This window comes from Plectropomus leopardus, chromosome 11, assembly GCF_008729295.1.
Source record: "Plectropomus leopardus isolate mb chromosome 11, YSFRI_Pleo_2.0, whole genome shotgun sequence".
Classification (NCBI taxonomy): domain Eukaryota; kingdom Metazoa; phylum Chordata; class Actinopteri; order Perciformes; family Serranidae; genus Plectropomus; species Plectropomus leopardus.
This window is the reverse complement of record NC_056473.1, coordinates 17385790-17409404: the sequence shown is the minus strand read 5'-3', so window position 1 is coordinate 17409404 and position 23615 is coordinate 17385790. Positions and strand designations below refer to the sequence as shown.

The window sequence follows — 23615 nt, the reverse complement described above, 5'->3', positions numbered from 1 at the left end:
TTATAAAAGAAGGCTAAACCTTGAGATAACTGAACTGTGAAAAACCAAAACATTTCAGGTCTTTGTGTTTTCAACTTTAACTGAGTAGCATTAATCTGGGAGAAAAGCTAACGCTGAAACAAGTTGGACAAAAAGCCAATATTAGAAATCCTTCAGTATTTTAGCTTTAGCTTCTTAGCCTTTTGATTCTGAAAGAAAGCTGAAGTATTAGCTTAATTAATGTTTAGACAACTTCAGTATTACAGTCTGCATTTGTGTTGTTAGCTTTAGCATAAGAAAAGCTACTTTGAGGTTAATTTTGTGGTTTACATTAATTGTTCTTCAACATTCATATAAAATACAAACAGTCTCTCACCATCACATTAAAAAAACATCATACTGTTATATTAACTGATCGTAAGGCTTTGCTGCTAAGTACAATACATAGTCATATAATGTAGATTTTACAATTCCCTGAAGACACCAATGTAAATTAATGAGTTTATATGCAAATACTGTGAAAGCAATTCTTATTAGGTGCAATTTTTTTTTTTTTTTTTTAAGTAGTTAGAATACGTTCAGAATACAGTTTGAGCACAAACACATTGTGTAATAAACTTCCCGTTGTAAAATATAACAGTGTAGCAACAGTCATTTCGCTCATATGACGATAGAAAAAGTCAAATTATTGTGACAGTCCGAATAAAACTGGACTTTTAAAATACATGTAAACATGTTAGTCCAACTGAAATCGTACTAAATTGAATTTCTCAAAGTTGGACAAACACACCTTAATAATGTGATTGTAAGTCAAGCTACTCCGCCATGAATACACCTCAGTCAGAACTGATCTGGCCTAGGCCTTCTGCGCTTGCCGCTTGAACATTTATTATTTATGACAGGGGAGGGACTGGTGAAAAATGGGTAAAGCATTTTAAAAAATTACGCAAAGAGGAGGAACTTGTACTTTTATTTTGGCTTAAGTGAGCGACATACTACTTTAAATCTAAGTATTTTGTTTTCCTTTTAATAAAAAAAGTCACACCCCAGTCACCCCCCTCCTCTGATAAATAAAGTACAGTCCCTTCAACACAGGCATGGATGCTAAGCAATGTACTGTTGTGAATGGGGCTTCAGCAATATGCAAAAAATAAATAAATAAAAACTTGAAAAACCTGGCATAAAAAGCTTGGTTTTGTTTTCAATTCTTTATCAATAATTAGTGTCATAGCTACGATAAAATTGGCTGAATAAATCAACTAAAAGACTGACCTTTGTATTAAAAAATAGTGGAAGCTCTCTGAGGCCCCCTCACCCCTTTAAGGTGCAAAAGTCCTACTGTGCATTAGAATTTGTCTCTTAACGCAGCTAGAGCTGAAAGGTGCATGAGAGAGACATGGATTAAGAGAATAAGGGCCCAGAATTTTGTGCTACGCCTCTGCAGAGAAGTAAACTGAAATTACAGAATCAGTCACATGACACAGCTGACTGATGCGCTGCAGGCGACAGGTGTACTGGTTCAGCTGACCGGCCTGAACAACCTGCAGCGATCAAAGTCAAATTTAAAAAACACATCTTTTAGATTTCACACTACTGATTGTTTTTTTCTATTTTTCTGAAACAAAACATGCTTTAATTAAAAGCCTACCACAAAAGGTAGGGATTGTACCTTTGAAAGACTTTCAACGCAAAAAAAAAAATTGAGCAGGAAGAGTTGAGATTCATAGAGAGGCGAAGTCCCTCAATTTCCAGTGGGACCTTACTTTGGAAAATATATATACAGTCGTCCATGGGGAGAGACAAATAGTTTTTTGATCTCGCTTTAATTGTCCCATGAATTATACATGATGTTTGTCAATTTAAAAGATAATTTTGCAAGTCAAGAAACATATGAGACTCTCATAGAACAATATGCACCTGCAATATAGGAAATTTTCGGGAGCAAGACCAACATATCAGGCCATGGTCTTCTCCTAAGCACCTGTCGATTCTCAGGTGTGCAAAAATTTTGCTTTGTGAAGTACAAGACTGTAAAAATACTTTATTAGAAATATTACAAAAGTCGCTTAAGTGACATTTTAACTTTTTATCTTTGAAGCAACGACAGGGATGCCCTCACATAAGCTCTCGCTCATTATTTCACCTCCCGGCTGACAAAAAGACCAAGCGTCGCTGGATAAACACGTCGGGTGAGAAAATGTTTGTGCGCGTAATGTAGCTAGCTAGCAGGTGATGGTGATTACATCTTGTGAGATGATAGATGTAATTTACTGAACAGTTTTGCACAAAACTAAATGGTGCCTCAATAAATCTTTGACAACCTGCAACTTTTTTTGACTTGCAAAATTGTCTTTTATATCTGATGTCAGAGAGAGATGAAGGTAATGTGTAACGTTGTTGTTTTTTCTTATCATGTATGGTCTCATCCTTTTTACATCAAACTACAACTTTCTTGGCTTGAAAAATTATCTTCTACATTGGCAAACATCATATGTGTAATTCACAGCACAAATCAAAAGTCTTCCAAAAATGATTTGTCTCTTTCTGCTGACTGCTGTACATATTTTTTTCTGAAATAAGGTCCTGTGGAGGACAGTGGAAAGGGAGGGACTAGGGCCTCTATATTGACTGCAAAAAAAAAGCAAAAGCAAAGTAGAAGCAACTGGAAGAATGTATTTTCAGAAGAGTGGTAAATATGACATGACTGTTGTTTTATGGTGTAAATGTACTTTATACAGTGTTTTCAATTGAGAAATTCTACTAAAGGTAACTCCACCCTTCTCACTTTTTTACTTGGCCTCTACTTTTTATACAGACGATCATTTGAGATTTGAATACCTGCCTTTAACTTCTTAATGGCCGGTATTATTAAATAAATCTTAATGCCTGATTCTGACATGATATCAGGAATTAGCTGGAATCAGCAGATGTTATATCAATCGACGTCACCAGATCATTTAGTTTGCTGATCACATGAGAGAAGCTCAAACTGGAGTCAGCAGCTGTTTGGTGAACACAGTGAAACAGTTGCAGTGTTTGTGTGTGTGAATGCAGCCCTCTTGTGAAGGTGTTACTATGTCTCTGGGTCGGTGGCCGCAGCCATGGTAACAATCTTCATGTACTGATTGAAGATGGCGTCGAAGGCCTCGTCTCTGTGGATCATCGCACCAAACACCATCGGCTGCAACAGATTAGAGGGTCAGTAAGTACATTTACTCAAAAGTACAATTTCTACGTACTTTTTCAATGTTATGTAACTTAATACTTTTACATCACTACATTTCAGTGGCAAATGTGGTAGTTTTTACTTCACTTACTATATTTTACAAGTATAGTTATTAGTTATATTGCGTATTAAAGGCTCTGCAAAGACACCCAAGTGTTTTCAATCACTCTGGCTGATTAGACCTGTTATGATGTGTTCACCTGAATGAGATGCGAGCGTTTCGCGAGGCAAGTTTACATACAGAGTCAATGCAAAGATGCAGCTAGACGCAAATTCACTGCAGGCGACGCAATGAACGGGATGGACGCAACACAATGGATGCGAAGACACAACTTTTACGTCTTTTCGCTCATACAGTGATGCCATCTTGGTTCACTCTGCTTCAGGGCAAGGAGACTCAGTGTTATATCCAACTATCTGTTGTGCTTCCCTGCAAACCAAACTTGCCGTTAGCTGCCCCTCCTGGCTAATTTTAGCACAACCACAGCTGTTGAGGGCGAATTTTGCCGAATTGCAAAATGCTCCAAAAATAATGCAGAAGCTGTAAAAGCGTGATTAACGCAATGCAAAAATGCTTCCAGTGTGAAAACTGCATTTGTCTGGTGTAAGTTCTCCAGAGTTGTTACCAAACTCTTTCGGTGTGTTTCCATCCACCTGTTTAAAGCACATTATTATTTTGTGCATAGAAAACCTGACTGGAAATCCCGGAAATTTGTAAAAAGAAAAAACTGTTTTCACGCTTGGCTGAGCTGGAATATTTGCTGCATCCTTAAAAGCAAAATGGGAAAAAGTTAAAAGGGAACAGACTTAATAAATAAATTCTGCCGTACAATTGAAGCATGTGACTTAAATGTCTACTGACTAACTGAAAACATCAGATCTGTGTATAGTGATGAGCCTGATACATTCCTCACATTGATGCATAAAAAATGTACAGAATTTGAATGAATAAAACATTTACATTTCATGTTTTATTTTTTTTGATTGGCGCTGTATTAATAACATCATCTTGTTGCATCATATCTTCTGCAGCGACATTTGACAAGAGAATTAGTTCCACCAACTGTTTATCTCAACGAAGCAGCACCTACTATTCACACGGATGATTGAACCAGAAATGCAAACACGCTTACTCATTTCTGGCTTTTAAGACTTACTGCTGCGTCACTCTGTTGCTACTTCCAGTTAAGTAAAGCATGTGAATACACTGCTGACAGTCACCATTCAATTCGCAATATTATATGTACGTCTTTGTATTTATTTAATTGAACTAATTTTAACTTTGACATAAGGTGGGAACATAGCTCCTCCCTCTGAGCTCTTACCTTTTGGGTGGATGGCGTCGCAATGGAGATGCCCATCCCAGATCCAGGCAGCACAGACAAAACTTTGTACTGTGAGGGGCAGAGAGGATACTGTTAAGTAAGCTTTATTGTCATGAATCAGCATTAGATACTAATGGAAAATAAAAAGTTTAAGACACAAACATGAAAAAACCTAAAAACAAAACAAAAGGATAAAATATACCAAACTATTATTAACCTAATGATGAATAAATGACTGATAAGAGCAGGAACAACAGAGACAAGTCATGAGGAATATACTGTGTATTGTATAAAGCAGCGATGCCTTCCTGCAGCAAACAGAGAGGCCCCCTTTATATGACAGTGTAACACACTAATGGTGATGATGACGGGTGATGTTGCTTAAAGACACTGAAACAGAATGAGACTCTACAAACCTTCTGGATGTCTGTAATGTCGAGCAGTTTGATGACTTTGTTCCTTTTAGTGGATCCAGATCTGGAGCTGGAGCTCTCGAAACACAGATGACTGAGGAGACAGAGAAGATTTATTTATGGTGATCCCCCATTAAAGCACAAACTGAGTCAAATACTGGAACAGAGACAAGATCCCACGACTAGAAAAATGAACTAACTACTGGTTGAAGTCTATGAAGATGAACTAAAAAAGGTTATTGATTTATGGATTAAATTTAACTAAAACTGAGACTTAAACAAACTCTTCTGTAGACGTCACCTCCCACCGCTGAACATTTTACTGTTTGGGCACATTGACGCTGAGATCTCTGCTGTTTGTCTGTCTCTGTCACTGTGCTGCCCTGCGCTGTCAGTCTGCTGGGATCTGTCCACCAGCTGTGTGATCAGCCAGGTGTGTTATTTGTTTTAATTATTACTACTTGTTGTTGTTGATGGTTGAAAGTAGTAAAATTAATCTCGTGGGCTCAGTTGCTTTGGTTCATCCAGGAATGTGCAGCCCGAGCCGCACTCTAGTATCCAAATGTACACACACCTGGCACAGAGTCTGTTTCAGTATTAACTCTCCAACCAGCTGCTGCATGTTGGATGTTCAGTAAAACATAGGACTCACACAGAGTGATAATTTTTTGGGAGGGTCATATTTTCCTCTTTTGTATATTGGGGCAGACGTGACCCTAATCCCTGGTGGATATTACGTGCATGGCTGAAGGGCTCTATATTGGGTGAAATACGGGAAAAATGTGACACCGGGAGGACTACGGGAGAGGGCAGAGAAAACCAGGAGCCTCCTGGGAAACTCAGGAGGGCCGGCAAGTGTGGGAGTAGGACAGAGAACAAATATCTGTCACAATACACCACAACCTGTATACATTTACTTAAATATGGAGTAGGTCATTCTGTTAGGCGGATAAGGTTATTTTGATAGGCATAAATATCTATCGAAATAGACCACAACCTGTATAAATGTAGTTAAATGTAGAGTAGGCACACTTGACAATCAATAAATGAAATCAGAGCAAGGCAGTCTTGGGCACCAGGACACGGCCTAGTTTTCCCCCCTCCCCTCCTGTCGGAGATACAGGGTGATTAAATGAAGCTCAAACAGACTAAAAAACAGCTTCTTTCCCAAAGCTTTCAAACATCCCTGCATCTTAGCTTATCTTATCTTCATGAACCTTGTTAGTCTGTGACGTTTTGCGAAAATCCTTGCTCTGCATCTACAGCCTCTGATTGATCTCATTTCCCTGCGGTCTCTGTTATCTCCCTCTCGTCTGTCTACTTTTCTGAGGTGGAATAATAAAGACCTGGGACCAGCACACATTTTTTGCTCAAGTTGACACATGCAGACGGCTCTTTGCCTCACTTCATGCCACGTCCCCTTTGCATTGTTCCTCTGACTTTGTAAGATGAAACTGAGCTGACAGGAATTGAAGGACTTACTTCTCAGTGACGTAGAGGACTCCGTTGCGGATGTAGTCTGTCGGTGTCCTTCTGTCTCTGTTGATGAGGCAGCAGCGCCAGCCGTTCTCACACACTGAGATGACAACACAAAGAATCAGACAACAGTTTATGTCACCTGCTGCAGGTAAGGTCATGTACCTTTACTTGAAATGTGGGGGTTTTATCAGCAACATCACACAAGCTGGTTAGTGGACTGATTCAATTTTTTTTCTTAGTATATTTAATTTTGACTGTTTTTAAGGGTAATAAAGGAGTAAAGAATTCAGTGTTTCTCATCAGAGTTCAATTTCTGGTAAAAGAATTTAGACCTTTACGTTTGCAGATAAAAACTTGTTAATAATTGAACATTTAACTCAAGGGTTGGCAACCCTTGAGTTATCTGTCCCAAAAGTAAATGAATAAAATCTGCCTAGAGCTGCAAAACACTTTAGAGCCTTAAAATGAAGGTAATATAGCCTATTAAGTCTAAATTAGCCTATCAACATCACTTTTGTGTATAAAGAGCATTCATTTACATGTTTAACCACAAGCATAGCTACTCTGCAGTGGAATTTTCATGATTATTTGGTACTTTAACTTTCAACATTGACAAAGAAAACAAACTAATCCGTCCACACACTATGAAATTCCCTGTTTTGGTCCACCCCTTTTCTTTTTTGAGTATACAATGTAATTTTTAGCTGACAAAATGGTGAAACCTTTTTTCAAACTACGTAGAGGCTAAACATTTCTACAGCTGGATAAGGTAAGACTCACTCTAGGTCGCCAAAAATTATAAATGTATATTAAAATGTTAAAAACTATGGTATTTATTACATGATTTATTTTTTCACATGATAAATATTGAGTCAGGGGACTTTTTGACTAAATTCTTGGCTACAGTCCTGTAAAAACAATATGTATAAATTGTATGAAAGCTTTTATTTTAAACTCAGAGGCTTTCAATTTGAAATCTGAAGTTGAAATAACTTGTGGACCAAGGTTTTGTCCTCCTACCCCACCTGCCAGAGGGCGCTCGCTCTCCGGCAGGTTGAAGACTTCGTGAAAAGCTCCTCTCTTGGTGCTGTAGTATCGTCCTCCGTCCTCATCCCGGCCAACACCCAGAGGAGCTGCAGTGCCGACACTGCCTCGGCCGGCTTGCACAGTAGCCTGAACAGTAGGACAGAAGGGGGGCAAAGCAGATAGTGGATTAGCAAATCAGTTGCAAGAGAGATACTCGAGTGGCACCCTGAGCATCACAGTAACTCTCAGTAACGCCGCGGCAGAGAACAACTCACCTGTCCAGGTTTGTTCACAGCTGTTTGAAACAATCACGTTCTCTTTTTCAGTGATGTTACTAAAACGTACCAGAAATCTCTCTACAGTGTTTATTCCAGCTACAATATGAATAAACAACATCTTCATGATTTAGCTATTTCTATCTGTACTCAAACTAAAAATGTAAAGTTTGTCCTGAGGGTGGTGCTAGAGGAAAGAAACAACATTTATATTTGTATGGACACAAATTTGAGCAAAAAACAGCAAAGACTTTGAGTAAGACTCAAACTAGGTCAAGCAGAAACTTTAAATGTAAATACAAACATGACAACATTCGTGTATGGGCACCAAATGTTGGTAAAACCCTGAAAATCTGAGTAAGATCTGACCTACGTTTGACCCGAGGGAGACACGTGAGGAAAGGTCATTAATATCTAAAGGAATTAGTGGTTCACTGACAATCTGACCACTGGGTTTTGGGATATCTCTATCTAACAGACTATCACAGTAGTTAAAAATAACAGCAGCTGGTTGGTCACATTCAGGGATGTCCGAATGTACTCTACATCTCTAACTACAATAACCACTACTGACCTCCTCACTGTCACTGTAATACACACAGAGCACACACATCAGGATCCTACCTGTTCACACTCAGACAGCTGAGAGAGAAAAACAACAGAGAACTGAATCCAACACAGACCACCTACTGGGACCAGTAAGAAGCTGTAACCAGACTGTACAAGGACATTTGTGAGCCAGCGGCTGACTTCAGACCAGCGCTTCGGTCTGTGAGATGTATTTTCTGGATATTTTAAAATACTTTGGACTGACCCGTCTGCTCAGCGTGGTGTTGCTGCGCTCCTTCAGCTGCAGATCAGTGGGTAAATTGGTCCAGATGATGTAGGGGGTGTCGTAGCGCTGCTTGAGCTTGGGACATCTACTAAAGATGAAGTTGATGATGAAGAACTTTATACCTGCATACACACCTGAGGAGAAGAAGAGGGCCACGATTCAGAGACAATCAGGAAGACGCAAACACAACTATAACAGATAATCATGTTGATTTGTGTCTGTTGAATGTAGAAGTAGGCATTTTGGCCACAAAAACCACATAATCTAATAATATGTCAGAGCTGTGTGTCTTTCAGCTTGTTTGTGAGTCTTTCTGTCCCCCAAAAAAATGACCAAAACTCACTTTATGATACTAACATGATCGGGGTGGGTTACCATACTGTAGTGTTTGGAGGTGTGGGGCAGTACAAAAACAACCTCTATAAATTCTCCGTGTACACTACAGAGAAAGGCAGTAAGACTCAAATTCAAAGGAGCTAACAAACTGACGTTAGAGGCAACACGACTGTAGAGTTTAGCTGAATTAGATGCATTTTTTTGAGAGCTAAATTAGAAAAACCACCACATGGTTGTATGCCTCCGCCCTCCAGTCAAGTTGCACTTTCAGTTTACATCCATGTCTGAGAAAACATGGATGCTTCACACCTATTCAGTCAGTTTCAAGGTGAACATCTGATATTAGTGTCACCAAATCAGTATCTGACCAAATATCTCCCTTCTGGGGTCTGATGGTGAATAAAGGCAAGAAAAGTGTTTATGCAGAACATTATGATGTCACAGTTGATGTTCGACCCTTTTGAATATAAAATGTCAAAACTTCATTCTATCCTGTTAGACATTGGTGTGGAATCTGAGCATATGAGCATTTGAGTTATGGCAAACAACATGTTTCAGGAGGTCATCGAGACCTTTGACAACCAAATTCTAATCAGTTCATCCGTCAGTCCACTTGAACGTTTGTGCCAAATTTGAAAAAAAATCCGTCAAGGTGTTTTGGAGATATCACACACACAAGAATGAGACAGACAATGTCACAGAATCCTTGACCTTTGACCTATGAACCCTAAAATCTAATCATTTCATCCTTGAGTCCAAGTGGACAATTGTGCAAAGTTTGCCCTCAAGGCGTTCTTACAACAATACAACAAATTTGCAGATGACAGCTTGTAATACGCATAAAATGTTATGTTGGAGGTACACAGTGAGGTGATTAAAGTCAATGTTTAATAAGGACAGTATCAAGTGTATACAATATAATATTAAGTACCTATGATGAATCCCAGGAGTGGATACGGCAGCAGGCAGGAGGAGATGAAGGCAATCCACAGACCGACGTACAGCTTCTGAGTCAACTCCGGCTGAACCCACATGAACAAACTGCAAGCACGCACACACAAACACATGCACGCACGCACGCACATGCACACACACACACAATATTAAAGATCTGTGTGTGAACCTGAAACAAGGTGTGTCTCACTCAAACTCACTTCTTTATTTTCTCCAGGATGTTTGCCATCTTCCCAAACAGATTCTGTAAATACAAATAAAAAAATAGTCGTGAAATCTGTCATCAGACATCACACTGACGTAAAGTTGACGACTCCTCCGTCACGTCTCACCTGTGCTTTTTGAGCAACGTCAAGAACCAGCTGGAACTTCTCCGACACCGTTAGGTCTTCTTTAGGAGGTTCCTGGAAAAGACAGAGGAGACAGTCATAATACAATAATGCTTTCATGGAAAAAAATACTCATTCTATGAAAAGTGCTTGTGCAGAGTGCACATTATTGATTTTTTAACACTAGTCAGTGTTTCCCCACACGATGACAGAGTGTGTGGCAGCAGCTGACAACAAATCATTACCATAAAATCAAATCACTCCGTCTCCTCACTCTAAAATCTGATGTTTTCGTGGGTCTGTGAACACAGTGCAGCAGAGATATTTTTCTCCTCAGTAGCAGTTTGTCACTTGCATGGTGGAGAGAGGATGTAGATTCCCCCTGATGCCTTAAGGTAGTCATGTAGTATAATATAATATAATATAATATAGTAATAAAGTGACTGCATATTCTCTATGTACATTTACAGCTTCTGCACACCCATCGTCAACCCACAAAGGTATTTTCATTTATGTTGTCTAATTAGACCTCTTCTCAGAACAATGTGGGGTTGCGTCTGTTTGACATCTAACTCACCTGTCTGTTGGTTTTGTTGTACCTATTAGGGTGAGGCAACCTAACCACAGTGACTCCAAACACCTGGGTGGTTATGCAGAGCCTTTAATTTGCAATATAACTACTAACTCCATGTGAAAAATCAATGTAGTGGTGACAAAAGTACAATATTTGCACCTGAAATATGTTCAAGTAGACATATAAAGTTGCATGAAATAGAAATACTTGAGTAAAGTAGGGCTGCAACTAACAATGATTTTCATTGTCTATGAATCTGTCGATTCATTTCTCTATTAACCCTTTGAAGCTAGAGCAAATTGGCTCAATTTCTTTCAAAAACATTGGGGAAAACGCTATGAACAACTTAAGAAAAAAAAGACACATTGAAACATGTCAATGTGACAATGACACATTGTCAAAAAAATTAGGGGGGAAAACAATAGAAAAATCAGAAAAAGGGCTTCAAATAATAATAATAATTATGGAGATGATTTTAAAAAATATATAATTATGATAATTAGAAATAGATTTTTTTTTGACATTTTTAATAAGTTTTTTCAAAATAATTTTCCACATCTATTTATTTCTTGCAATTTATGGAGCACTTGACAAATCGCTCATTACCTTTTTGCCACAATTTTAAAAGAAAGCAAACTAATGTAATGAAAGTACGCGTAATGAAACCAGAAAAAACACATTTTAAAAAGTGGAATAAGAGATTTTTTTTGTAATTTGTAATTTTCCTGAAATACTAATTAATAATTAATTATCAAATCAAACACTTTTCCGTTTCAATGATTAAACATCCTTCCTGCTTTAAACTACATGGGATAATGTCACCTCCATCAGATGGGGTTGTTTCTTCTATGACGGTGAAGGCCTGACTCTTTCTCCTGATTGGCTAGTATTGATTGGTTGGTTTGGTTAGGTTTAGGCAAGAGGAGCGAGACTGGTCATAGGTTTGGAACATGGTAAGAGTGCAGAATAGGGTCGTGCCTTTTCCATCCTAGGCAAAGGAATGCATCCGTGGAGGATGTCAGGACAGTTTTACATGCATCTTTTTCATGTGTAAGATAAAACACACAGAGATTTCTCACCACGGGCTCTGAGACTTCAGGTACGATGCTCCACTGGATCCTCCAGCCTCTGAGAGCAGTGCATCATGGGAACACACAGGTGGCAGATCATTTCACACTCAATACATACCTATGTGTGTCAAAGATTTAAATCCAAACTGCACAGAATCATCAAAACACAGTAAAGGCTTCCTGTGATGATAAAACCAGCAACTTTTCTATTGTTTTTAAAATCAGTCAAGTTTCTTTTCCCTGAGGGCAATACTTTTCTCCATTAAACCTATTAACTCATTGAGTGCCAGCGCTATTATATAATGGAAAGTGGCTTGTGCCAGCTTTTCTGGCCATTTTGAGTCGTCTTTCAAGACCCACAGAGTATTTTGTCCAAACTGAAAACACAGAATAGCTCAAATGAAAGAAGAAACTCTTTTTCGTCATGGAAAAAAACCTTTGTCGGCACCTTGTTCCATTCTTGATTTATCTGAAGTTGAATAGAGACTAGTTTTATCAAAAAGACCACTTTTTTTCTAGAAATCTGAGAAAAATGCATTTTTGTAAAATGGAGTCTGTCAAGCAAAACAGTGATTTGAATGTTATAATTTTGCCTTCAGTGACATAAAAGACATCTGAAAATTGTATTACAAATGTTATTTTATAGTAAAATAAATATGCAAAGTACAGCACAATGCAACAAGTCCTATTCCATTATTCCTACCTGCAGTATTCCGGTGACCAAAGTGCACCCTGCTTTTTCTGGCTGAGCCACTGTTAATCTGTTTCTCCTGCACTTTTCCTGCTTTGATGAGCCAAAATTTCTGCTGTGAAATATCTTAGTTTTATCAGTCCCTTGACGAAGTGGAAATGGCCGACACACCAGAGCATCCATGTTATTTTGAGGGGAGCCTAGATTTAATGTATGTAATAACAAGTACTGAACCTGATTCATGTTTTCTGGTTCTGGACATGCGATTGGCTGACAGAGGGGGAAGGGGCGGGGCTTGTACTGACCTGGCTATGAGGTAATTCAAGGAGAGGCGGAGGATGGCGAGGAAAAGGAACATGGGAACGGTCCAGCCGTGCCACGCTGCATACATGTACATCTGTGCAGAAAAGTCAACTTGTGAGGCAGTGTGGCTTTATATAGATAGTTAAAAAATAGCATGACTTCACTCACTGGTTTGTGGAGTCATGTTTTAAGCTTAAAACAGTAAATTAAAACAAATGTACTTACCAGCAAAAAACACTGAACAAGATTTTTTATGAGACCAAAACATTACAATTAACATTCATGAACTAAAAACACCTGCAAATAGTTAAAGCTATGGCTGCAGATGGCTGAGATTGCAAATTGATTAAATGTCTCGAAAAAAATAATGAAGCATTTCTGAAAAAATTAAAAGATGGCAACGATTTAAAAAATATGCGCATGGACATGAAACTGACACAAAACAAAAGGAAATTCTTCATCCAAAGAATCCTGTAATTTGCTCCAGGCACAAAAAAAACCTGCTATATCATGGTCTGATCAGTTATAAAGTACATGTTTTCATGTGTCATCATGTTCATTTGTCATAAACATCAGATTATTGTGTGTGTGTTTGTCCCAGAGGTGTTCATTAATATCCTTCATCAGTAACCCGTTCACTGTGTGTGTGTTTGTGTGTGTGTGTGTGTGTGAGAGAGAGAGAGAGAGAGTATAAACTCACAATGAAAGCGATGGCTGACGTGTAGCCGGAGTACCAGCTGGATAAGGCAGAGAGGTTCCTCTTGAAATTGGTCACAGGTTTGAATCCTCGTTCTGAAAACAAAACGGACCAACTGACCAATCACAGACTGAGAATTTATCAAGACAGAGAAAACTCAGCTATGTGTCTTCTGTGTTGTCTTAAAGAAACAGTAAAAGAAAGCCCCAAAGTGTCGAATGTGGCCAAAGGTATGTGGACACCCCTGTACTTTTGGGTGTGAATGTGTTGTATGTGTTGTACTGAGCGAGACTTCCACAGCCTCAATGTTCAACCAGGAAGAAGTACTCACTGAGTCGTCTCATGTTTTCAGTCAATCTGTGGATCAGAAAGCAGATGTTTATTTTAGATTTAGGACAAATAAAACTTAAACACAGTAAACCAAAACAACCACAGAGACCTTCCTGAGGAGGTGGTCTTGGTACTGCAACCAGCAAACTCTAGTGTGGTTCGTTTGTACTGTGAAAGTGCCCGACCTCGATATGCCGCAACCACCTGGTGTACTCCACAAGCCTGAGCTAAAAAGGCTCCCGTAGTTGAGCCGCGCTTCACTTTCAAACTGTATCATTTTTCGAGAGTGATACATACAAACGATAATGAATGCAACGACCAGCACCAGGAACAACACGGTCGGGACTCGGGAGTCATGGAAACATGACGCTCCGTATTCTTTTTCCCGGCTGGGAGTCATGGAAACAAGATTCTCCGCTAGTGCTGCGGCCTTTGGACCAGAGCAAAAAACAAGGTTTGTGAAAGCGAGCGGCACTATCTGAAAAATGAAATAATGTACAATTTTCACATCTGAAGCGCACCAAGGAACCGCACTAACATATGCTAAAACTACCTATAGATGGACAGACAGACACACAGACAGACAGAGAAACATTTAGATAGACAGAGCTATAAAATGAATAAATATGTCTACGAAATAAATGAATATAATATAAATGTGGAAGTAAGTCACCTAAAATGAATAAAAGTCTTCCTTTTATTCATTATTCAATATGCCTTTTTTTTAAATGTATGTATTTATTTAACATTGACACTACTGGCTTTCCATACATGACAGCTTCAGTTTCTTTAAGTCATTGTGTTGAGGCGTTGTGCTGTGCCAACATGTCTATCTGCTGTGTTTTCCTCCTCACCTCTTGGCACTCAGCGGCTCCTCCGTCTCCACCGTCTGCTCCTCCGGCTGGAATCGGAAGTCCTCGATATAAACGCCAAAACGATCATAAAGCCACTTCAGGAGGCTGTCGGATAAAGTGTCTTTCTGTTTGTCTGAAGACAAGAAAAGAAACGAGTCTGATGGAGGCGTCTGACATGCTTGTTAACATTATAGCACTTTAAGTTTATATACATAAAATTTACACAAAATTTTAACCTGTATGACAATCTCAGAGTCAGATATCTGATAACCTGCATAATAAAAAATAAACCAGAATTACTTCCTAGTAAAGAAACAACACTAAAATGTTTACAAATTCAACTCTGGAGGTCTGTAACTCAGTGATGGAGGAAGTATTCAGGTCCTTTATGTAAAATTACTAACTGTCAAAAATACTCTGCTACAAGTAAAAGCCCTGTATTGAAAGGTTACTGAAGTAAAAGTATGTATCAGGAAACATTCTTAGTATTAAAGGTAGAAAAATGTCCCGTGACTGTTATATTATGATATCATTAGATCATATGACTCATGCGTTAATGTAAAAGCAGGATTTCACTGTTGTAGTTGGTCAGTGTTGGGAAGGTTACCTTTGAAATGTAATAGGTTACAGATTACTAGATACCCTGTTAAAAATGTAATACGTTACATAACTATTTTAAATACTTCATCAAACTAATGTAACTTACTACACTTTTACTTTTACACTATTACTTTTTGATTACTTTTCTAACAAATGTTTTAAACAGGACAATAAGTCTGAAAAGACCTAAAAACAAAAGTGCATAAATGTTGCACTCCAATTCTTCTCAATGGCTTTGCTGAATCGTGTTGTCCAAAAATATGCCAAAAGGGCATTCTTGCCCAGCAAACAAGATGTACAGCAACAGAATCAGTTTTTTATTGAATATATTAACCTTTTACTAAAAATATGTTTTCATATGTATCTATAGAGTCTATACAACATTTGATGAACATACCTACACATTCTCAGAATAACTTTGCTTAACTTAATAAAACTTTATTAATATTCATTCAACCTTTGCAGCATGTGTTGGGTAAATGGTTAAACTAAATTATTCTGACAATATGTAGTGTTTTGTTAGATTAAATACCTACAGACTGAGCACAACAATTGCATTGTTTAATCTCAGCTAATAAGATGCTGAAATGTTAGAAATACTCTTTAACCTCTGTAGGCAGACAGCCCAAATAAAGTGTTACCAGCTGGCCAGTAACTCTAAGTTAAAAGTTCACCTGTACTGTTGACTGCAGGTGGAGGAGGAGACGGGGCTTTTGGTGTCTGAGAAGGTGAGTCCTCAAGTCTGTGAAGTGACAGAAACAATGAGTCAGTGTCAGAACTAACCGACAGAAACAAGCTGCTCTGTCTGATGTCTCACATTAGCAACTAAAGCTTGATTTTTTTTTTTTAATAATTTTTTTTTTTTTTAAACAACCACCTGGGTTTCAGGACGTCGTTGATCTTCTGTTCCAGCTCGATGCACCTGCTGCGCTCCCTCTCCAGCTCCTGTTTCAGTGAATCCATGTTTGACTCCTCTTTAAGTTTCCTCAGCTCCTCCTCTAAAACAGATGATGATGGTCACATGATCAGAGACAAAGGGAATACCTCTGAGCAGTATTTTCACATTCTCAAGAATTTGTCTCCAAAGAGGAGATTTTAAGCTGTCCACATTAAAAATATTTAAGACAGAGGATTATGAAGGACATCAAAGTTTTGCCTTGGCTTTCTTTAGATATTTGTCTTGAGCAAACAGACAAGAGTAGATTTTCATTTTGATCTGAATCTAATCATACAATTTTTTAGCACTGTACCAGCTAAATCTGGTATGGCTTGATTGTTTACTTTATTTTCAGAAAATAATTTCACTTTCCAAAAATGACTTAATTTCCAAAATACTGACTTTCCTATTGAGCATGTTAAGCTGCAAACTGCTCTATTTAGCCGTGTGATGAGATTACAATAGGCAGCAGCGGCAGTCTGTATGACACAGAGGCGACGTAGCTACACCAATGATTTTGTCCCCCATGACTTACATTGGAATCACATTATGACGGGGTATCTTCATGGTCAGTATTGGGAGGAGGGACAATTACAGTAATAAAAAACTGTTTTAACGTAGACATGAACTTGTGAATTTTGTTTTAAGATAAAATAATTTGTAACAATTGTTTATCAATACTTTTATTGAAGGTAAACCAAGGTCCTTGTTCACCTCTGTGTCTGTGAGTGTCTTTGTCAGACAAGGTCAGCTGGGTTATTAATAGCTGTGTGAGTTACATAAAGCCGATGAGCAGATATTGACAGATTACCCAGCATGCTGTTGTGCTGTGGGACGTTTGACTCCAAACTAATGTAAGAAGCCACAATGAGCCGACAGCCAATCAACACGCAACTCTTCTTACCACAAATTAAAAGGACACTTTACTTTTTTGTAAAGTGTCCCTTAAATCTGCATTTTTTGTTTGAATGTGGATGTTAGTCTGATAAAATTATCTTAAGTCAAGGTTCACTTACTAGCTTCAACCCAGTTGAAACAGTCTGGCTCTGGGTCTGAATGGGCGGTGTAAATCTCAGTAGTTGTTTTTCCAAATAATATCTCCCAGAAAAACATGAACTCCAAAAACAAAAATAAAATTTCATATATTTTGCTCTTCAGATAGACACCCAGGCGATGCTTAAAGCTAATACAGATCTGTGAACTACTTACTTTGTAAAACAGAAACACATATGGAATGCATTTCATCTCTCTTCTTAAGTTCATGTAATCCATTTTTTATGTTTTATAAAACCAAAGAAACCCCAACACAGAGAGAAGTTCAGGTCAGAATACTCACGTAAGAAGTGTTTCTCTAACAAGGCAATTTCTAGGTGACCTTTGACCTCATTGAGATCTGTCCTCGAGTCATCTTGGAGAGCTGCAGAAAATAATCCTGGACCAGCCTGAGACACAAACACATGGACAGATATATCATATAGTCAGACAAAATAAAGATGAAATAACACAGATATTTAAAAAAAGCTACAAATGTTTTTCTACTCTGGGGTGCCACAGGGGTCCATCCTGGGTCTTCTTCTATTGACACTTCACAACATTATTGACCTTAACTTCATCAGATGAGTTAAAATGTAAACATTATAAATCTTAAAAGCAGATGACAGGCAGCATGGCATAGATGTACGACAATTTTTCCTCAGTAAGATGAACAATCAATTATGCCAAAAAGCGCGATACAAGTGTGGTACAATAATGTGGGACATTTCAAATTAGTAATTAGTTTTAGCCTGCACTTGTTTTCTCAAAAATAATTAGGAAAGCATCCTATATTTGTGTTACCGCATCTCTTCTCACATAGCCTTTCTCCAGCCAGTAATGCTTGGTGTAGGCTATAATGAATGCGGTTGTTACTGACGTTCTGGAGCTTAAACCTTTTCACCAAGGTATTCTGTAATCAAGGCGAGTTGTTTTGAATGCGTCTATATGCCAATTTTTTTTCATTGCCTTAATTTATGGTAATAAGATATCTGGGATTTTTGTTTGGCTCTTATAGTCTCTCTTATAGTTATGTTGCCTCTACAAGAACCCCTACATTATTATTATTATTATTATTATTATTATTATTATTATTATTATATTATTATTATTATTATTATTTAAACATATATAACATAGAACTCAAACACAAACCATTTCTAGATGTGTGTATCATTTCATGAGTTTGGGCAAGATTCTGACAATAAATCACACTATTACTTAAAAGAAAATATACACAAACACCAAGTCAGTTTCAAGGCGGCTTCTTCTCTGAATCAGTTTATACAAAATTCAGCTACATCAGTACATAAGTAAAGGGACACCGTTGTTATGTAAAACCAGATGTCTCAGTAGATACAAAACTACAATTTTAGGGGGTACTTTACCTTGATGCTTCTACTCAATTGCATTTCTGAAGAAAAAAAAAAGCTCTTTTCACTCCACCACAATTACTTTTTTCAGTCTTTTATAATCTTTTAGATTTGTAACCAAATCTATCTGATAAAATTGTAATTTAACTTAAGAAGTACCTTAAATGCAGGAGTTTTAATGGAGAATTTTTGTGTTCTTGTGTTGTTCACAACAGATTCCAGCAGCAACACGAGCATTTAAACAAGCAGCTGGTGAGGAAACAAACCTGCAGGAGTCTCTTTTTAAAGCCCTGGTTGATGTATTTCTCAGTGGTGTTTGAGTACCTGAGTGTCACTCTGCTGCTCTCCCTCCCCCTCCCTCTGCTCCTCCGAATCTCTGGAGAGGAGGCGAGGTTTAATCACAACTTCCTCTGTGCATTCTGTGTCAGACGTGTTGGGCGAGTCAACCAGATCCAGGAACTCGTCCCGTCTCTGGCCCCGGAACCGGATCCTGTCCAGATGCTTCCGCATGATGGGCGCTGTGTAGCCAATCTCTACCGAAACATGGCTGAGGAACACTGAGAAATGATCCATAAAATATTCATTAACAATCTGTTTATAATAAACTGACAACGGACATGTGTTTCCATGGTGATCAGCAGACTCTAAGAATGGCCATGTTGGTAAGACGATCCACTACATTGGTCCTCACTTAAATACCTCAACAGCTGGATCAGCATGACATTTTTTTTTTTACAAATGTAAATGGTTCTTAGATGGTGTATAATGACTTTAGTAATGCTCAGATTTTCTCACATTTAAGACGAAGGAAATCTGTAAATATATGGCCATTTTGCTTTTAAAAAATACATAAATGATTATTTATGATTTTAAAAAAAATGTCAGTTAAGTTTCTGTTGATTGACTGCTCGATTTATACTAGCAGCTCTACTACCATCATGTCCAAGTTTTCCCACATCCCATGAAACATGTCAGTATCTAATGGATTGGAACAAAATATACTTCAGAAGTTCACAGTTCACAGACAATATATTAAAATGACTTGTGACTTACTGACCTTTCCTTCTCCACAATGACATCTGTTTTTTGTTGTTAAAATATCTGAACAACTATTGGATGGATTGTCATCAGTAAACATGTTTATGTTCCCCTCAGGATGAGCTGTAATAACTTTGATGATCCCTAAATTTCACTTTAAAGCCACATCATCATCTGTAATTTTAAATTATCCAATACTTAGGTTATGATCAAATACCAGCAAAACTAAAAACAATAGCAATATTAAGATGATGATTTTTAGAAGATACAATGTTAGCCATGTTCTCCATCATATTTGTTTTATTAAGCTAAAATGTTGTTAATTACCATTTAACACAAAGTAACTGAGGCTGATGGGAATGTTATGTGTTTAGTCATTAAACAGTGTTGGCTAAATGTGCCTGATGATGGTATTAAATGAATGTATGTTTCAGGGATCAAAATCCCTTACATTTTCATTACTATTCATCGCGTGGGTTAGATGAATATTTGGACCAAATTTTATAGCAACCAATCCAAAGGTTCTGGAGATATTTCCTGCAAAACCACAAATGTGACCATATTATGGCACAAGAAAAAACGTCAGGATTCAGGAAACCTCAAGTCCGCAGCACTCATCCTCAAGGAACCATAAATGTGTAAAAGTTTGCTCCTGTTCCTTCAGTAGATTTTGAGATATTTCACTGGAGGCATGAAAACTTTGGCCTGCTTGTGGCATTAGAGGAAAGTTCAGAAAATTACCAAAGTCATGAGGCTTTATACTCTGGGGAGCATGAATGTCTGTAAAAAAAATGTATGACAGTGCCTTCAATAATTCAGTCTGGACCAAAGTAATGGACAGACAAACTGACTCATCCCAACATATAAGCTTCCTGGATACATAGTGACATATTTGCAATATCAATATTTCTCTCGTGCGACTAAATTTACAAGAATTAAACAGAATCAACATCACTTTTAAAATCTGATACACATTAAAGCTGCTGTTTATTTACATCCTTTCAGATAATTCAACACATTAACTGACAGCAGAACTGAACCTGAAACAGAAAATGACTAACCTGAGTGTGAGGCTCCTTCAAATTCAAAGAAATTTACACAGGGAGAGTCGACACTCAACACCTCAGCCCACTCCCATAAAGACTCGAACAAACAACTAAATCATCCGATCAGATGCTCCACTGTGTGGTCACGATCATACTGTTTGTTCAGGGAGGAGGAATTGTTTCAGCCTCTGCTGTCAAACAGAGACCATAAGACACAACTGTAGGACAGTGATGAAATATAATCAAGCACATTTACTCGGGTACTGTATTGAAGCAAAAATTTGAAGTACTTTTACTTGAAATATTTCCATTTTATGCAACTTTATACTCCTACTCCACCACATCTCAGATGAAAATATTTTAATTTTTAGACATGATTGAAAAACACTGACGGGGGACATTTTACCGCACAATGAATAATTTTACATTTCATATATTAAGTATAATGTGCTCATACATGATTTTCTTAAGTAAGGTTTTGAATGCAGAACTGTTACATGTAATTGAAAGGATGTGAATACTTCTTCCATCGCTGCTGTAAGAATTTGTGTGGTCTCCCCGTTTCCAGATTTTATTTTTTGCTAAATGAACCACCTGCTGGCTTTAGCCTGTAGAAGACAGTTTGTTCAGTCTGAGGATCAGTGAGCTGTCTGACTGGTCTGACAACTCATAATGATTATAGTCCAAAAATGTATTATATCTAAAACTGCCTGTAGATGTAGGTGTGACAGTGTACTAACTGACTGATAACACTGTTAGACAAACATTGTGGAATAAAAAGTAGGCCTACAATATTTACCTCTAAGATGTAGTTGAATAGAAGCATAAAGTTTCATAGTTTCAAAGTTTGAAGTTTGAAGTTTTGTTTCAAAGTGAAGAACAAGTACCTCGAATTTGTGGTTAAAGTCATTAAAAGGATAGTTCTGATTTTTGGAGTGGAGTTGACTGAGGTACTTATCCCTAGTCAGTGTATTACAGTCAGTATTACAGTAGATGTCGGTCAACACACCCCCAGTTTAAAGAAACAGGCTAAAGTCTGACACGAAAGCTAAGTAATGTACTGCTAGTGATGGCGTTAGCAACTATATGTATTTTAGCCACCTAAAAAATCTATAACAGTTTAGGTGTATGTTATATTGAGAGTATTTTCATCGCTTTAACTTTCCATCATACAGCCCCTTCTGACTGAGAAACCCTTAACAACTTTAGTTCCCTGTCTTTACTCCTGTCAAAGCCACCAGACTTCATTGACAAAAACAGTCATTTTAGCTGGCTGAACACAGGAGCTGCTGGTCTGCTGCTGCTTTCACCAGTGAGTAAGTTTGTGTTATTGTGTGACTTTGGGTAATGCAAACTAACACTTTTTAATGCCGAAGTCACACAATATCACAAATTAAATAACCGTTAAAGGCAGTGGTAGACCAGCAGCTCCTGTATTCAGCAATCCTGAATCACTGTTATTCTCAATAGAGCCAGGCTTTGAAAAAGGCGAAACATCTCCATTTTCACATTAATAATCACTGTCTAAAATTACAAGAGAACATTACCATGTATCAGCATTAACTTCATCTATTAAAGTACGAAGTATATTGTGAAATACTACAACATATTTTGTGTGTTCTCTGTGTCCGTCAACTACATAACACAGTGCGCTCTGGCTAAAACCAGAAGCACACATTTCACCTGTTTTAAAAACTTTTATTTGTTAGCTGTTCCACAGAGCAAAACTAAAAAGTTTAGTGATTCTGCTTTCAGCCATTATGTCCCAAAACGCTGTAACAGCCAGCCACAGGATCTGAGAGGAGCTGAAAATATTGATACTTTTAAATTATAAACTTATTTTTTTAAGTCTGGCTTTTATGTAGGGTCTTACTATCAAAATGTTGTTTATATACTTATTCTGTTTTTTAGGATTTTTTTTTTTTGCTTATTTTATATGTTGTTTGTGTTTTTGTTTCTTCAATCAAACTGTAAAGCACTTTGAATTGCATTTGATTTGTCTGAAAGGCCTTATATAAATTAAATTTGATTGATTAACTGAAAAAATGCATAGACTGAAATGATGATGATTCATGTTTCAGGTGGGACTGTTTTTGGTGGCTTAAACACGTTTTGTTGCTGACCTCCGTCCACAGCAGGACATTACTTCACATTTACATTACATTACCTAGCTTCCATATCAGCCTGCTTCTCCAAACTGGGGGTAACCATTGACATCTACTGTATGTAACACTGATGATTTATAAGTACCTCATAAACCCCCCGCCCAAAAAATCTGAACTATCCCTTTAAGCTACTTGAGTAAATGGTCTTTATTTCATTACACTACTGCTTACAGACTGACTGCTAATTCAAAGTTTACTGACAAAAAAACTAGCTAACAGTTACTGTTTTACTGAGAGCCTGGTCGGAGTCTCTGCTAACAGCAAACAGTCTCCCTCCGTTTCTTTTCGCCACCTGAGCCGGTGTTAGCCTGTCACCTGCGGTTTACCTGTGGACCTCCAGGAAGCTCAACAGGAACCGGTCCGCGGCGTCCACATTGGACACACCGGGACCTCACAGAACCGAGAAGAAGAAGGTAAGAAGTGAGGAGAGACAGAAAAGACGGAACACGACGATGGTTTCTCACCGTGAACCGAAGCTGCAGCAAACTTTCCCTCCTTCTCGCTTTCCCAACGGTCCAGACAGGTTACAAAACCAGCTCCAAACCGGATCAAATCCGCTCCAAACCGGACCACGCTCCTCTCACACGCGCTCCCGACCGCCCTCCCTTCTCTGCCACAAATGCTAAGTCCAAATGTGGACGTTTTCGGGGGTAAAACCCAGACAGTGTTTCGCTATCGGACACAATAATCACTGCTGTGGGCGGGGTGCTCAGCGGCACACAAACACG

The 23615-nt window shown here is 38.1% G+C and overlaps 1 protein-coding gene across 1 annotated transcript; it reads right to left on the bottom strand.

Moving 5' to 3' along the window:
- Positions 1–1111: 1111 nt before the first annotated feature.
- On the bottom strand, positions 1112–23555 carry LOC121950505 (GRAM domain-containing protein 4-like). Its single transcript, XM_042496525.1, has 19 exons — positions 23352–23555; positions 18963–19195; positions 17570–17675; positions 16174–16294; positions 15971–16038; positions 14697–14829; positions 13844–13869; positions 13516–13607; positions 12818–12909; positions 11831–11879; positions 10181–10252; positions 10049–10092; positions 9826–9935; positions 8538–8692; positions 7448–7595; positions 6426–6519; positions 4947–5037; positions 4531–4599; positions 1112–3160 (listed from the first exon to the last, which is right to left on the bottom strand). Exons 2-19 carry the CDS (start codon positions 19146–19148, stop codon positions 3053–3055), a joined length of 1764 nt encoding a protein of 587 aa, XP_042352459.1. The 5' UTR covers positions 19149–19195; positions 23352–23555; the 3' UTR covers positions 1112–3052.
- Positions 23556–23615: the final 60 nt, after the last annotated feature.